Source organism: Micropterus dolomieu, linkage group LG22, assembly GCF_021292245.1.
Source record: "Micropterus dolomieu isolate WLL.071019.BEF.003 ecotype Adirondacks linkage group LG22, ASM2129224v1, whole genome shotgun sequence".
NCBI lineage: Eukaryota > Metazoa > Chordata > Actinopteri > Centrarchiformes > Centrarchidae > Micropterus > Micropterus dolomieu.
In genome coordinates this window covers 12,811,224-12,829,128 of record NC_060171.1, presented here as the reverse complement: position 1 = coordinate 12,829,128, position 17,905 = coordinate 12,811,224, and the positions used below count along the sequence as shown (strand labels likewise).

General features: G+C 40.8%; 1 protein-coding gene across 5 annotated transcripts in view; it reads right to left on the bottom strand.

Annotated features, from left to right (window-relative positions):
• Positions 1-436: 436 nt before the first annotated feature.
• The window catches only part of LOC123962506 (CUGBP Elav-like family member 2), a 29,436-nt gene continuing 11,967 nt past the window's right edge, over positions 437-17,905 (bottom strand). For 2 of the 5 annotated variants that reach the window (XM_046038668.1, XM_046038672.1), the window contains exons 3-14: positions 16,473-16,555; positions 14,852-14,900; positions 14,181-14,315; positions 13,179-13,258; positions 11,813-11,974; positions 8,612-8,675; positions 7,437-7,574; positions 6,736-6,861; positions 6,190-6,366; positions 5,877-6,023; positions 5,163-5,344; positions 437-4,202 (exon numbers count right to left, since the gene is read on the bottom strand). In XM_046038668.1, the coding sequence (XP_045894624.1) occupies positions 5,217-5,344; positions 5,877-6,023; positions 6,190-6,366; positions 6,736-6,861; positions 7,437-7,574; positions 8,612-8,675; positions 11,813-11,974; positions 13,179-13,258; positions 14,181-14,315; positions 14,852-14,900; positions 16,473-16,555 (1,289 nt within the window). In that variant the 3' untranslated portion in view covers positions 437-4,202; positions 5,163-5,216. The remainder of the gene's footprint in view (positions 4,203-5,162; positions 5,345-5,876; positions 6,024-6,189; positions 6,367-6,735; positions 6,862-7,436; positions 7,575-8,611; positions 8,676-11,812; positions 11,975-13,178; positions 13,259-14,180; positions 14,316-14,851; positions 14,901-16,472; positions 16,556-17,905) is intronic. The other 3 variants (XM_046038671.1, XM_046038670.1, XM_046038669.1) reach the window with 3 other exon arrangements.

Here is a 17,905-nt window from a genome sequence, read left to right as displayed (position 1 = left end):
TTTCCCAGAGCCCAAGCCAAGGTCTTCTATAACATACAAAAATAAAAGATATTCAGTTTCATCAAACTGATGTTCGATTCTGATGTCTGACTTATCATTTTCAGCTCTGAAAGCATTAATCCACTATCATAATTGTTAGCGATCAATGGTCTTGATCAACTTAATCTTTTAACTACTACTAGAGTCTAAAATAACATGCCTTTCTACAGTTTAGCTATAGAGGCCTTTATAATTAACATAAGACAGACCCCAGCCCATTTAACACCAGGGAGTAAACCTGATTTCCACCCGTCTGTTACTGCTCAGAAAAAACCAAAGAAGCACAACGAAGAGAAACAAGTTAGCGAGACATGACACACTGGGGGAGGGAGGGGTGGTTTGTAAAATGTCTTCACAACACTGGACAAGCACAACACACAAAGACACACAGTCCATATTAGGGGAAATGGTTTAATTTGGAGACAGAGGCAAAGAAACACACCACACATGAACAAACATTGACCAAAAAAAGAACACAGAGTCTTTCGGCTACACACGCCGCTATGGGAAAAACAGAAAACTCTACACAGGTAAAAAGCAAGGCTCAAACTAAACAGTTAACTCTTCAACTAAGACAATTATCCACACAAGTTGTCAAAATCCTGATGACCACTAAACTATGTGGACAGCACAAATACTAACATGAAACTTACCACGAGTTAGAGGATCCCAACCCCCCCGAAACTGAAACTGATTAACGAGTGAAGAAACATGTAGAGATCGAAGTAAATTCAAAATCAGGCATCTTTTTAGAGACAAAAAACCAAAACAACAAAAAAAAAAAAATTGCTTGACACCACCAAGAGGCCAAACTCAAGACCTGGTCAAGGCAAGGCCACATTGAGAGGCCAGACAATTTTTTTTCCCAATATAGATTTTTTTCCTTTAATTTCCAATATAAAAAGCTTCACTGGTACAAAATACATATGAACAACCAGTTGTAGAAATTGGAAAGCCTGTGTATGTCTTTTTTTCTCTTTTTCAAATCCCACCCAGTTTCAAAAAAATTGATTTTCACTGAACAGAAGAACTACTGTATGTATAATACAGATCACATCAAGATGCACCCACTTTGGCTTTCATCAAGACAAGATAAAACATCTATTAAATTATTGGTGGAACATGAACAAAGTCCTACCGATTATCAGACAAGAAAATAACACAAGATGTTTTTTTTTTTCTTCCTCCTCCTCCTCTCTTCTTTTGGATCAAGACAATATCTATAGAGATGCAAAGCTACCACACTGTCAAAAAAAAAAAATAGCACTTCAGAATATGAAAACAGAAGAAAGAGTGATTGTTAAGAGCTTGATGAGATTTGTGATGGAAGCCCCTGAAGTGAGTCAAGTTCCTGTTGGGACCGCTGTGGACTGTACATTGTGCTTTTTTTATTCATTCACAGTAACACTTCACCATACAACACATCGCCGCACATCTGCAATCATTTCAGTGTTTGACACACAATTCTATCATTTTAAGATCTTATCAACATGGCTCCCAAGTTTGTTTACTTGAGTTTTAGCTTGTTTTATGACTTTTTTCAATTCCAAACAAAATTCCCTCAACACATTCGATCACCAATCGTGATTTGTATCGCAAAGTGTTACAGTACACGTGTTCACACTCACTAAGAAAGAGGTTTAACCTTCAAATGTATAGGGAAGTTTATTGTTTATCTACAATTTTTTAATCAACTGTTCAAATTGAGTACATCACAATACACATTTACCAATAACTCAACACACAGAGTGGGGGAGAGGATGAGGAGAAGGGGGACAAGAGCTTTCATGACACTGGCATAAATAGACAAAAAAGGCGAACTGCAGCAATCTCTAAACCAAGGCCTAATAAGGATGTGTAGGCAGTTTCTAGACGTATATATGGCACTTTGAATATTGTATTGCATTTGGATAGAAAAAACACACTGTAAAAAGCACATGCCCATATTAAAAAGTGAAATCAGTGGTACCTTGAAAATTTGGGGATTATAAGCGCACACACACACACACCCCCCCCAATTCTGTAACAGTGATTAGCTCCCACAATTGTGCTTAACGTTTCCTTACAAAACTACAACACTTTCCCTCGAGCACGGTTTCTAATTTGGTACCCATTTATTTTATGTATTTAGGAATATTTATGCATTTTGAGAAAGGAAGAAAATCCAAACCAAAAAAAAGGAAAAAAAAAAAAAAAAAAAAAAGTCAAATGGTGACAACTGTGCATTTTGTATTGTAATCCTGTGTGAGTATCCACACAAAAAAGCCCCTGAGTTGACAACTCTTTAGCGCCATCAGGTATGCAGTTTTAGGTAACCCTTCTTTGGGGGGAGGGGGGGGAAGTGGTTGTTATTTTACCAAGGTTGTCTCAACAACTTGTAGTACAAGACAAAATACCACCCCGGTAAAAAAAGTGTAAACTTTGTGCTGAAAAAATGGAATGTATTTATAAACCAACACTATAGTGGTGGATTTAGTAGTATTAATGTGCTGTGCATTGTGTACGACTAAAACATGATACTGGAAGTCACTTAAAAGAACGATCAGCAAAAAACAAGAAAAAAAAGCAAGTGTGTGTCTATAAAATGTGCAGAGACCCACAGGCCATGTGTTGTGTCCAAGTGATCTCTTCTTCAGGGGCTCCCACATTTGCAATCACAGAAAGAGAGAGAGAGTGTGAGAGTGTGTGTGTGTGTGTGTGTGTGTGTGTGTGTGTGTGTGTGTGTGTGTGTGTGTGTGTGTGTGTGTGTGTGTGTGTGTGTGTGTGTGTGTGTGTGTGTGTGTGTAAAGAAAACTAGGTAATATTACAGGACAAAAATGTGTGAATTCAAAAACAGTTTGACACATGGGCACTTTAACAAAATAAAAACAAGAAGACATTGTCTGGCATCTGTATGATTAACAGACATAGTAAATCCATCTTTCAACATGAGGCATCCAAACTAAACCAAAGTGAAACATCCATTAATTAAATTATTAATGAGAAATTCACAAAGTCAACAAGACGTACCGTGGAAGTTGAACACTAAATTTTTCTTCAAACGCAGGAGAAAAAGAAAGAGAAATCTACATATTGTGACCCTGGAAAAAAAAAAAAAATAATAATCTTTTCCCCCCAGAAGTTGAAATTACAAGTAATGCAGAGGATTTTTGACTTAAAGTGTTTAATTTTCTAGAAATTACCCGCAAATGGTCACGCTGATCAAACTGATTTTTAGTCCTCTTTAAAAATGTAGTACACTGAAGACCCCCCGACACAGATGACATTACAACATAATCTACAAAAAACCCAAAGTTTTGCCTGGGTTCTGTTAGTTAAACTTCTATAGATTCAATGGTATAAAATATAGGTAATCTAAGTGTGCATTTAAACCACAGATTGTCTATTTGTGAATCAGTTCTAAAAAAGTTGACTCATGTAGGTAGTCATTTCTCCAAACAGAGCAAATGTACCTTTTATTGTGCCATCAATAGTTCAAAAAAAAAAAGTAAATACACTGAATATTTTTGTAAATGAAAAGGAAATATATTTTAAATAGCCTTGGTGTAAATCTTCACACTACCGGCAAAATGTAGAGATCATTACAGAGCACTGAGAGGGGTTTAACTCGTCAGACTTTCAAAAAGGTGTTGAAAAGTGGTCTTTAGCATGTTTTTTTTTTTGTTAAAGAAGCCAACATATTGCTAATGGCACCAAATAGCACAGCTGTGTGCCAATCCCTGTATTCAACTTTCAAGTGAACTTTACTGAGAGAGGTAAAAAGAAAGCAACATAAAAAAAAACATTTCTAAAAATAAGAAATCCCACAGGTTTTTAAAACATTCGCAAAAAAACAAATTTTGCAAAAACAAAACAAAAAAAACGTCTTAAATGAATTCAACGCAGGTAAGTTTTTCACATTGATTTGCTTGACCTCTCTCCCACCTGTCACATTTCTATACAGAAAAAAACAAACAAGAAAAAAAAAAAAAAAAAGGATATACATGCAGAAAAATCAGGTTGAGCTAAGGTCAAGGGTCAGTGGGTGGCCAGGTATTGGTCAGGCGAGCTTAGAGAGACATCACAGACAATGGTGGGATGATGAGGCCAGGAGTTTGGCTTGGCTTTCAACATCATGAAGACATGCTAGGCTAATGATGAGCAAACAGGCATGGAGATTTGTTCTAAAAAAGGAACAAAAACACGAAAGGAAGAGATAGAGAGGGGAGAGAGAGAGAAGACAAAGAGGAGAGAAAAGAAAGTTAGGGGCACAGCACAAGAATCGTTTAGCCATGAGGCACAAAAAAACAACAAAAAAACAACGCCAATCACCACATACAGTAAGGACAGAGTGGTAAACATCTCCCCCTCCCACCTCTTGCTCTCCTGACACACAAAAACAATACATAGATTTAAGGAAGTGACACCACTGGGACATATGCCAAAGACTCCAACATGCAAACTGTATACTTGGCACCCAAAGAGATCCATCTAGAGCCAATCCCTTGTGAGAGACTTGGAGGATGGATGGAATGACTGGAAGGGGTTGTTAATAGAGAAAAGAGAGGTAGCCTAGCTCAACATGGCTTAGATAATGACACGACAGAGAGAGAGAGGAGCGGGAGACAGAAAAGGGAGAGATATGGGGAGCAAAGATGAATGAAGAATTTAGAGTGCAAAAGATTTTCACATTGAGAATGACAAATGAAAGAGACAGACTACATGGAAAAAGCCAAACACGTGTTGAAGCTCTGGGTTTACGTGGCCTGGCTTCAGCCCTTCAACACAACAACTGATCCTTAGTCAACCTGTCTAGCTTGACCTGAAGGCAATGAAATGGCATGGAAACACACCTGATGCTCTCCACTAATTACAGTGACACAAAATACCTCCAGCGAACACTGACTCCAGTGATAATCATAAATAATCATATACATTAAAATATTTAATCCGACTGAAATCACATTATAAAACCTCAGGAATGAAATACAGTAAAATGTGGAAAGATCATTGCAAACCATGTTTTTTTTTTTGTTTGTTTTTTTTTTTTAGGAATAGAGTGAGTCTCCCTCCTGTGGTGGGCTCCTTTCCCCATGTCCCACTGAGTCTCTGCTGTGGTGACCTTGGCTGGAGGGTGAACTTACCCTAGCAGTGCTAGCATTAGAGCTGGGGAGGGGGGGGGGGGCCCAGGGCTAGGATCAGTAGGGTTTGCTGTCGTTCTTGGAGCGCTTCAGCTGAACCTTCAGCCTCTTCATTCCAATCTGGAAACCATTCATGGCCTGAATGGCAGCTTGCGCAGACACAGGATTGTCATAGCTGACGAACCCTGAGAACAAAATGGTGGACGACACGTTACATACATTTAACTAACAATATTTTAAGCCGTCTCACTTGCTCAATAGTAAATAAAATAATGATACCCAAATTTTTTTTTTGAAAAGCTGGTCATCCATCAAGTAAAAAATATTGACACAATTTCAAGTTGCAGTATTGCACTTATTTTAAATTAAATGGATTCAAAAATAAAAACATTTACAGTTTAAACAATAAGGAAAACAATCCTTTAATCTCGTTTAACAAAAATACAATATATAGTTTTGTTCGAATGAATTTAAAAACAGAAAATATTTCTCTGTCAACATACATGTTTTTTCCTAATACACAGTATGTGCAGAGAAAATGAATTTGTGCGTGGCTGTTGCTTAACATCAATATTGGTTCAGCTTTATTTCAATGGGAGGCCAGGGTGTAACTAAGGAATAATGATATCTTAATATCCACAATACAACGTAGCAGTTTGGAAAGGGATATCAATTCTAATAAAGAGGGCTTCAGGCCAGTGGTGCCAACTCACTTACCAAAGCACTTGCTCAGATTGGTCTGTTTGTCAATGAAGACTTTGGCAGAGACCACATTTCCAAAAGGCATGAACATCTGCAAAAGATCCTGGTCCCCAAACTCCTGGGGCAGGTGGTAGATGAACAGGTTGGCGCCCTCTGGCCCTACTCCATTTGGTAAGAAAACCAGACACTCAAGTTAGATACAAACTGAGGCACAATCAAATAAATCTTATTTAGAAATCAGATGAAAATCATGTTAATTAAATAATGTGAAAACAAACTGATCAAAGTGATGTCAGAATGTACTGTTGCGGGCCGAGGATCTGCTCACCTTCCTTCTGACTGCCAGCAATGCTCTGCTGAAGGAGAGACTGGCCGTAGAGGGAGGGCAGGGCGGAGGCTGTGTACTGCTGCATCCCTGAGTAGGCCTGGGTCAGAGCATCCATGGAGCTGGCTGCTGACCCATTGGCCATGGAGGCTCCCAGGCCTCCATTCATCGTCCCCATACCTTTTAAAAACAGAAAAGGTTAAATGTTTTTGGCCACCAGAGGGCAGAAAAACAAACTTTTATAAACAGGATTTCTCTTGGCAGGTTACACTCCTTGGCCATTTTATTAGGTACACAGATACACTCTGCAATGCAAACCACTACAGCTCTGCCACATTTTCTACCTTGTATGAAGCTTATAATGGCCAGTTTTTGTTAAAACCTTCCGTAAGGTCATAGATAGTGGTGGTGTTACTAGTATTACATTACAGTGAAATGGGTTTCTAATTGCAACATTGAAGAAGTTGCCTTAAGCTTATCTTGAGTGTGCAACTATTAGCAACTAGGTGATTTAGCTTTTATCCAGCTATTCAAAAAGGACATTCTTACCACCAACACTGCTGGTGAGAGCATTGAGATTGAGGCCCATAGAGGTCCCAGTGAGACCCTGCAGGGTGCCCAGAGATGCCAAAGTGCTCATGGCAGCACCCGCACTGGACCCTGCTGTTGAACCGGCTGTTTGAGGACAGAATTTTTAAAAAAAAAAAAAAAGGACATATGGGTTACCACAGGGGTGACTTGCTCAAGTCCAAAACACTACACATCACTCTAAACGTCTAGCATCTTTACCGCAAATTGTTATGGTTATGAGGGGATGACACAGCAGTAAGGGGGCAGTTAAAAATCTGTCTGTTAACGAGAAGAGGTCATTACCGCAGCAGTAATATGCTAAACTTGGACAGATGGAGCCAATGTATATTTACACAGATTAAATGAAAATGGGGCTCTCATAAAATTTTATATGTGGGTGATTAAATCCCATAAAATAAATGAGGGATGGCTGAGGGCCGTTAGGCAAATAGTGTACGAGGGAGGTTTGCAGAGCATTTAGTAGGTACCATTACAGCAGCAGGAGGGTTAACTCCTGAACATATACATTTATCTCAAGAGGTGAGGAAGTTTTATTTAGACCAAACAAGGTCAAAAACTCAAGAAAGCAAAACACATCCATAAACAAGTGGAACTGCCATTGGCTCGCACTGGGTGCTCAATACTGTGTCAGTACATGCACACACTGCAAGTTTAATTACCTGAACTAGCCAGGGCTCCCAGGGCTCCACTGCTTGCAGACAGGGCGCTGGTGGAAGTCGGGCTGCCAGAACTCTGAGCTGCAGCTGCAGCAGCAGCTAATGTGGCCAAGTTCTGCAGCTGAAGGGGATTCACACCTGCTGAGAGAACAAAGACACAGAGGTGATAATCAAAGACTTTCCAAATGTATGCTCAAGTTCTTGCAAACAAATGCTTTTCCAATACATCTGAGAGGGCAAACCTGTCCAGGACGCAAATACAGAAGCTTGACAAGTTTTTGGGACTATGCAATCAATTTAAAAACATGTTCTCTCTCAGCTTTCTCTATAATCATACAGCCTGGATGCAAATTAGTGTACTTGCAAACAACTTCACTGCTTTCTATTCACCCTTACTAATCCTTAGAAAGTTATCTTTCATCATCTTTATTTGTCTGAAGCATTGTTTTGTTTACTAATCATATTTCACACATTTCATTTGGTCATTTTGCTTAGATTTTTTTTTTGTTCAATAAAGCCATAGTGTTGTGTTTCACATTGGTTTGAGGGCTGTATTAGTTGAGAGTACTTAATTCAAATGGGAAAAATGCAGTATTGGTTTTCATATTAGACATGAAATTATTATTATTACTTCAACATACAAAACCAGTCCTACTATATTTGCTGTGTGCGCCATTTGTTGCTTTAAACATAGAGTATTTTTCCTCACAAGTCTATAGCTTTTAATTTTTACCAAGTCATGGTTATGTATTGTGTGTGCAGTCTGGCTCACAGGAAGTAGGGCTTGGTATAAGCCTGCCATTGACTATTTCAGTTCACTAATTCTCCTCCCCTTCCACGATCTTTTCACAGTATTTCGCAAGAGCCCAGTTGCTGCTCCCTAGGTTTAGTGCCACCCAAGACGATTGTGACTGATTTAAAGAAATACAAACAAGTCAGCCAGACCTTATAGTGCTGGAACGGTGCTTTTCAAAAAAAGGTGTGGAGATGCAAGACTAGCACAGGTCTCGCTGATTATTAATGCGCCACTGATCTGAAGGAGTAATGTGATTTACTGCCGTGAAAATAAGTGGGAGTAGCGCGAGTCACAAGGCTGGTGACATGAAAAGTCTTGGCTCGTTCATCTATAGAGGATGACTTAAGGACAGTGGTTTCAACATCTGAAGGAGTGAACTCACCTCCTAGCCTTTGAATGCTGTTGAAACTGCCTTGGTTACTTGTAGATGTGGCCTGCTGGAGCAACTGTTGAGGACAAAGAAAAAAAGATTTAATTTCAGAATCAAATGGAGGGACACATAATTAATTCTTAAATTATCAACAGTATAATCGCAACTGGTTGTCTTGTTGAATTTCACAACACGTTGACAACTGACAGTGTTGCCATTATACTGTAAACGTAAGAACAAAGTCTGGATGCTGTGATCTTGGCTTTCATAAACTCACCCTTTAACGTGATGCTTTGTTCTGTTTATTTGTTTATTGGGGAAAAGAATTTTAGTGATTTAGGCTCCATTTACACTTGTCATTTCAAGCACATTCAGTATATATTAACCACATTTATGAATCTCCGTTGGCCAGATCACAAATCTGATTACAACCAGTCTGTTTACCGAGCTACATGCAAATGACAGTTCACCCTCCTCCAAGAACAACTTGCAATTCACTTCCATTAATAACAGTTAAGCCAGAGTTAATGAATGAATCGTATCTATGAAATACGAGTGAGACAAAAGTATCATCTTCACGGCTCTAACTCACACCAATCCCTCACCCACATTTGATCGTGTGCATATAAATTGCTGGAGCAGATTTTCCTGCTTGCTTTAATGGAGAGAGAACAATTGATAATTTCAGTGTAATTTTAGTATAACTTCTGCTGCCATTATCACAAGGACAGACCATCGATGTAGAAGAAAATCAGATCGTGAGTGGCTACAGACTTACTGACTTTGTCAGTGAGGTAAAGATTATGTATGGGTCACCTCCTACAGAGGTGGTTTGAGCAATCAGATTTCAATTCCTCTTGAATGCTTCTTGGATACATTCACACAGCTTTCTTGAGATCAGATAACTATCCAATCCACATCAAGTGACAAAGTGTAAATGGGGTCTAGGTTTAAGGTGTAGCAACAACGCAGGAGCAAGGTTTGTACAGAAAATCTACATCTTAACAAATGTCATGTTTTTTATTGCCTCTATTTCCATTTATTCACAATGTATGTGATATTTGGGTGGAACAGCAGTTCAAATCAGGTTTTACCACTTAATGTGCATGCAATAGCCTCAAAAGCTGTAGTATCCTGCAAGAAACACAAATGGCACAGCTGTTCATGTTAGGTCCCCTTTTAAGTCACATGCTCATGGGCTTAGAATCAGAGGAGGCATAAGTCACATGTAACTCATGAAAGACTGAGTAAAGATATTCCCATTTTGAGCCAAAGACAATAAGTTTACTGTGCAGTATTTCAAATTATATTAAAACCCAAAAATTCTGCACCATCACACTGTATATGTATTAGGCCTTGTTGAAGTAATCTTTTTAAAACTTTAAAATAATTCCAACAAATGATCCAAACGTTTGAAGCAGGGTCCAAAATTTGTATTCACCACTCGTTTTAAAAAATGTACTTTGTGAATAAAATAAATTAAGGTGACGGGGTAGTTGAAATATACATACTTCATTACAAACCCTCATCACTACAAAACACAAGTTGAATGACCAAATTTTGCTTTGCATTGACTCTGCACAGTAGTGGTAGCATGTAACGTATGACCGTCAATTATTGAATCGTATTTCCTTGATTGACATGGACTGTCCACTGTCATTACGGTTATCTTGCTAGCTCAGTGTTTCCACTGCTAATTTATCTGTGGTATACACCACACAACTCTGCTTTGACAAAAGTAGCAGGAAGCTGTAGTAACGCTACATGAAAAGCGACATTTTATTTCTCTTCTGTGACAGTGAGCACAACTTTCGGTGACTTTTATGCTTAAATAGCCATGTTATGGCTGACTAAAGTAACTTAACTGTCCCTTACAGCATACACTTTTCTGTGACTGCAACATCATGCTGGTACTCCTTTTACACACTGGGAGAGACTTGCTTCCCACAACAGGTCTGTTAGCCTGCGTAACTCACAAAACAGGATCACCTCAAAATATAGTTCAATACAACATATCCCTCTGAAGAATCCTGCCTGTGTGTTCATACATGAACCTAAACACATAATATAACCAGCAATACTCAAACTAGATCCTCAAAAAAATAAGACCTATAATCAAGACCTCTGCTATCTGACTCCACCTACACAATTTATTGCAAACATTGTATTTCTAACATGTTTGATGTGTTGCTGTGTATATGTATTCCTTCATATTGTCTGGTAGTAGGGATTTAACGGTAAACCATGGTAAAATTCCCTCCGGTTATTACCTTACACATTTTAATTACCATGATAACTGGGTACGGTTAACCGCGCGGTTATAATCTCACGGCAAACACTGTCCAGCGTCTCGCAGAAGCAGGCGCACATGCGCAGAATGCAACGTGTGTTTGGGTCAATGACAACACAGTAGAAGACAGCGCTGCGGAGATGTTTCAGTCACTCTGAAGTACGGTCATATTTTAGTTTTATGAGAGCGCTGAGGGAATCTTGATTGAAGAAAATAACCTAATGCAGGGTGAGTTAACTTTTAGCTTTGGTTTGTCTGATTTGCTAACAGCGTGTAAACTGAAGCTGTCAGTGTTGCTGCTCTTGTAAAAACGCTACATGTTGTTCCGTTTCTGTGTGCGTCCTGTGTCGGCAGAGTCTATTCGTCCACTGCACATGATAACATGTTACGCAGTTCAGTCAACCAACCAGCATATCTAGAAATGCGACTCCTCTGTATTTATGTCAGTTTTTGGGCTCATTGCAGTAACTATCACTGTCTTCTAAAGACTTATTTGTTTTCATGTAATTGTGCACAGGGTCATTGTATTACCTATAAAATATTGATAATGCACACTTAGATGATTTTCATATGTTTACAAAAGGTATTTGATGTTATTTTATTTTTTATGCAAACAAAATGGCAATTGTGTGTAAAAAACTCTCAGTTTTCAGTGTTTCAGTACATTTTAATTTTTTTTGGCACAGTTTCACAATACCGTGATAATACTGATAACCGTGATCATTTTGGTCATTATAATCGCGATATGAAATTTTCATACCGTTTCATCCCTTTCTGGTAGTCTGTTTTTTATTTTATTTTGATAGTTGCACTTTATAAGTCAAGGGGACCTCAAAGTCAACATATGGCTAAACTATGAATACATTTTGTAGAAACTAAAAAACTGTGCCGTGATAATACATGAGTAATTGTGCAACACTTACAGCCAGGTACTGCGGCGTGAGGGTCCCCAGGCCGGCCAAGTTTCCCCAGGTGGAGGCGCTGTTGAGCTGCTGAATCTGCTGAACAAGCTGCTGCTGCAGGCGCCGCTGCTCCTTATCTCTCTGTGTGTCAGCAAACTTCACCACCAAAGGTGAGGAACAGCCCTGAAGCAGCGAAGGGGTCAAAAACATTAGACCAATTCAGGAGCAGACCAAGGAACTCACAGTTCATTTCCCAATGCAAGGACACAGTCATTGCAAGGATTTTATTTATTTTTAAGGGGGGTGTATCATCTATGCCTCAAGACAGTTTTTTTAATGTCTGTTGCATTCATACCAAAGCTAACACACAGAGGACATCTGCCATGCATAGCTTTGTCACATTCCAATAGGGGCACCAGACAATACTGCAGACAGTGAACATTTTAGCACTATGAGCAGCTGACTCCACAGACAAGCAGACAATAGATGGAGACACTTAAAAACAGACATTCAAACGAGGATATGTTGGCAGACACTAACAAGAAAAATGCAATACAATATACACAATCTCACAAACCGTCACATACTGATCAGACAGACGTATGAACATGAGGCATGCGGTGCAAAAGTATTTTGAAAGCTGAGAGCCATACAGGGACCAGGCTGGACAAGGAAACTGAGTTTGGCACTAGCAGCACCTCCCACAGCAGCTGAGAATTGGGAAGGTTATGATTTGGGGGGTAATAGGTGGCACCACCACTGGGGCATGCGTTTAATCTGGTAGGAGTAGTGTTACGTTTGGTTGGGCTCCTAATTAGACTTGGTCTGATGCTTCACTGGGGAGCCTCTGACCTGCTAACTGTCAAATTACTGCTGCTCCACTTCCACAAAGACACCATTGGCTACCATTGGCTACAACAACATGGACCCAGTTTTTGAAGAAATCTAACGGGATAGCTGCTCCAGTGTAGGTTAATTCTTTGTTAACATATATTTGACGGTGTGGGCTCTTTTCCCTGTGGTCCAAAATAAAGATTGATTATGGCAGACTGTGATGGCTCGACTCTGACATATTATAAGAATCAATAAATGAGATGCATTTTAGTTCATCCCAAAATTAGAGATGACAGCTATTCTTGTTGTGTCCTGTTAGCTCCGGATTTAGTAGCTATGTGAGAGGCAATGTTTCAAGTTTTATTCAATTATTTTGCAGACGACAATGTAATTTTGTAATTAGCAAGAGTGGTTTTGGAAATGACTCATGCTCTGTGATGAATGGACGCCATCTGCTCGGACAGGTTCTTCGTCTTTCCAACACAAGAGGGCAGCAGAATGTATGAGGTGGGCAAGGGGGGAAATGAGAAATAGGTGCTAAGGGGTACAGTACCTCCATAGTCTGAGAGTGATGCATGGTTTTGATTGCATTCTGTGCCATTGCCCTGGTAGCAAATGTGACAAACGCACAGCCTGTAGGGGGGGGAACAATAGGAGGGGAGGGGGGAGGGGAGGGGGGGTGGGGGACAAGAAGAAACAAAACAAGACAAAAGGTTTGGACAACTCGTTATGAACCCCAAAAAAAACCACATTACAGTACAGAGAATGGCAACTTCCAAGCACACAGAACCACCCTCACTGGTTAGCACACGGAGAAAGAAACACAACAAGAACAGTAACACGTGTCACATGAGCACAGTGATCGACGGATTAAATTGCCCCCCGAAGAGGCTTGATTATGTGGTGTCATGGTGAAACAGTCCACGTAATTATATATACACATAATGTACACATAAATACACACTGAAAGGCTTTGATTTGCTAAAATATGTCCGCAAACCAAAAAAAAAGGTATTAAGGGCCGACTTCAAATTTTGGTTATGCGTAGATTTACTAGAAAAAGAGCAGAAATTCATGGCCAACTGTCTCTACTATGAGGTTTTATCGTATATATCAACTCGAGAGCCTCGTGCTGCCTGCTATCGGGGGCTTTATGCAGTAGGGAGATATGTAGAGATGCGTCGACAAGCTAATTCTAGCCTTTGTAGAGTGTGATGAAGGAGGTGGTAGAGGAGGAGCTGAGCCGCCTGCCAGCTGAGCCCACGAACACCAGCAGCCAGCGGTTGCCAAGGCGACGGGCCATTGTGCCGGACAGCGAGTGCCGTGGCCCTTCACTGCGAGATGTGGAGGCTGAGCGTAACAGTGATGGGAGGATAGACTACAGGGATGGAATTGGTACCCATGTAGGTGAATAGCACTTGATTTGGGGGTGAAGGGGTTGAAATGAAGTAAGGAGGGGCTTGTATAAATACTTGATGAGAATATGTAATTGGCTACGCTGTAGATGGCGGCTGTGAGGCCAAGAACACTGTGCCTATGCTGAAAGCACACCTACCTCTGCTCTGACCATCTGGTCCACGGAGAATTCGGCACTCTTCGATCTGTCCGAAAGAGGAGAACATCATTCTGATCTCGTTCTCTCCATATTTCTTTGAAACCATTCCAATGAAGAGTTTTCTGTCTTCTACCGCTGCAGAAGGATGGAAAGAGAACAGCTATTCAGTAAAAATCCAAACAATTATGGAGCAATAGAAGAGGCTGTGACATCAGGCGCTAAATCATGCGCCTCTTTTTTGGTGCAAGCTCTCTCCTTGTCAGGCTGCCACATTTTCTGCCTTTTCTACAAATCTCTGCAACCTGCAGCTTTGTTTTCCCTCAGTGTCTACTTCTCTAGACAGAGGACTGTATCATCAATTTGTGCTCTCCTCCAGATCCTCCGTTTCTGCTCTACTATTCTCCTCTTGGTGCTTTTTGAAGCCCTTCATCCTCCTGACCCCTGATACTATAAAGAAATATTGTATGCTGCACATTCCTTGAAATAGGTCATTCCCATGCCATCATTTTGGCATTTGAGACAATCCAGCCCCCACCTTCTTTTAAAATCTCACACGCCATTTGTCTTGGCTAAATCTAAGCCTTCTATGGCTTTTCTTCAACAGATATCATCTCTATAGCGACTTTGCCAGCCCCCTGGCTGCTGCCTGCATGTCACATGAATCAACTTACCACTTGTTTTCTCACTGTCAGCAGGTTTCATCTGGATAGGATGATGCATCTGGAAAAAAATAAAATAAAAATGGGATAGAGAAATGGTTAACACTGGACCTGTCACCATTACACTATGCAGGTGCTTGGCCTCCTTACCTCGACATTTTATTCCTCCCCCAAGCATTTCTCACCACCACTCTAAGACCATCATCCCTCACCAATGCCAGATTCATGAGGGGATCAAATTCTCCTGTATCCTATTTCACTTCTTGCACACTGGTGATTGAACTTCCCTCAACATCCCTCATCTTCTATAGAAGAACTTTAAAGAGATGGTTAACAAGCAAGCCAGTTCTGTATTACATCACACGGGGAAGGCGCAGCTAATCTGAGCTGTGAAAAATCTAATTTGAGTTATCTAAACATCTGTGAACATGACATGCTTTCTCAAGCTGCGTTCATTCTGTGAGAAAGCAGATTCAGAACAACTGCTATAGGATCTGTCATGTCATTTAATAAACACTTTCGTCCAAGGCAAATCACAGAACTTCAAGTGAATATATTTTTAGCACATCTACCTGCCATGCAGCCTGAAAGAGAGGACATAAATCTAGCCGTGAGATGCCGGAGCAGGTTGTACTTATGAAAAGTGGTGGGTTTGTTTTTGACAAGCACAAAAGAGAAGCAGACAGATGGCCTGCTCAGTATGGGCACTGGCTAGCATCACTGACCAAGGAGAGTGAGGCACAGAAGGGAGAGACAACAGGAACAGGGAAACAAGCTTTTCCACTGTCACGCAAACCAAACTCAAGTCACTTGCAGTCAATGCCAGTAACAGTGGGACCGGTTATTGGGATTTGAGAGCTAAGCTGATAGACCACACTTTATTTGAAATGTCTGGCTGATTGATAGCCCTCTCCAGTGAAGAAAGCTATGCCTGTATACTCAGCCTCCCTACACTCATTTATCAACCCAGTTCAATATTTACCCGTTACCTCACTGACAGTGGCTCCGTTTCCAATAGACTGGGGTATTGATTTAATCGACGGCTGGAGTTGTTTGGTATAGATTTAATTGATTGGAAGGAGTGCAATTCAGAACGATGTATTGGCAGCAGGGCAGACTTGTAGAGGTTTAACAAGCTATTGCGCTTATTCCAGTTGACTGGCCTTTAATCTCCAAATAAATCAGGTAAGGAATTAAGAAACCATACTTTCTCTCACCAGGCTTCATTGTTAAAAAAACTACAACTTGCTTGACTGCTTTTATAACTCCAACTTTGAGAAATAAAAATGTAGATGTGCATCAATGATTCATGAAGACAAGCATTAATAATTTGTTCCACTTTATGGCGATCAGGTCCTGTGCCCCAATGAATAACCTGCTGCCTGGTCAAGCAAACTATACCTGATACCTACATGTGTGTGTTGGGTCGGTTCGCTTAACAGTTCAGTGTGTTGAGGTTCAGAGCAGTCTTTGGTGAGGTGTTAGTGCATAGTGAGGGCAGAGATATTTCTCAGGGCAGACAGGCGCTCAGTGAGCCGAGAGCTCATTATCGGCCAGCACACAGCTCACAGCCTGCACCAGGGATGTAGAGGGGCTCAACCAGCTAAAAGCAGCCCATACTGTGCTTACTCACCCCACTTAAGGTCTTTATGTTGTGCAGTGCATTCTGGGCCTCCAGTGCAGCTTTTCTTGTATAAAAAGTTACAAAACAGCATCCTGCAGAGAGAAAAACAGGGACAAACAATGGGCGGGGGGAAGGAGACATAAACAGCATTAAATATGCAGCGCATACAGACACTAAATGTAATATCATGACTGCTGCAGAGCAGGAATGAAGCTAAATGGATGCGACTGTGTTCTCTGCATCTCACATGTTAGGAGCATGTGACAGGATTTTCTTAGCGCCAAACTGTGCACAGCAAATGTAGGAGCTTGCAGCGAGGACACTGGAGTAATGAGATAGTTGAAGGCTGTTGTGCGACATGGCCATAGAGATGACCACAGGGTTAGACAGCAGTCAAGAGGTACTGATGCACAATCCGCAGGTCAAAACAGCCCGGGCTAGCCAGGGCACAGTACAAACACATCAGAGAGAGTGGTGCTGGCATTAAATAAGAATCCAGTCACATATATACACATACATACGGCATGAAAAAAAGCACAAAGAGACAAGTGGTAGCAGGAGTAAGAGCAAGTAAGAGGAATCATGTGAAGAAAGGAGGTGGTGGGGGATGGGGATGAAGAAAAGATGAGCGGGGGAGGGAAAAAGCCTCTCATCCTTCCGTCCCAGCAGACCGCCAGTGGCGTTCCAGGCTGTCAGTTTCACTGGGCTGGGGAAGTGGAGCACTGCAGCGTCTCTGACCTACATAGTGTGTATTATGCTGTTACTGGAGCTCTCAGGCCGCGGGGAGAGCTGTTGAACTCTAATATGCATCGAGCTGCTCTCTTCTCTCTCTCTCTCACAACCAGCTGAGCTCTTTTTCTCTGCTGCTTAACCCTGCTTCCAATTTACTGGAGCTAAATAAAACATCCAGAGAAGCGCGATAGTTATCAGATGATTTTTTATTTTTATTTTTTTCCCCCCATGACTCGCAGTATACGTGACCCAAAAATCACCAAAAATCTGATGGCTCCTCAATAGATCCTTGGCAAAGTAAACAACCAAAATAGAAGTGGGATTTTAGCAATTTCAACGAACAAATCAAACAAAAGCAAAATTGATGACAGAGGAAGGGGGTGATGGGTGTATTATCTGCCATGCAAATAAACATAAGCCAGATATCAATAGGCCGTCATGCTTTCATAAAACTGCCCCCACTTCTCCCTCTAGGACTACTGGGAAAGGAGGACAACAGCGAAAATGATGGGGGTGGGAGGTGCCACCTCAACATATTCACCTCACACAAGCTGGGTGAGCCAAAGACTGCTGTGATCAGGCCAGATTATCTATTAGAATACATTAACATTGCATTAACATGTCAATAGGCCATCACAGCTGACACTCAGCATAGAACAGGGGAGGGCTCTGCTTTTTAAAAAAAAAAAAAAAAAAAAAAAGGGGGGGGG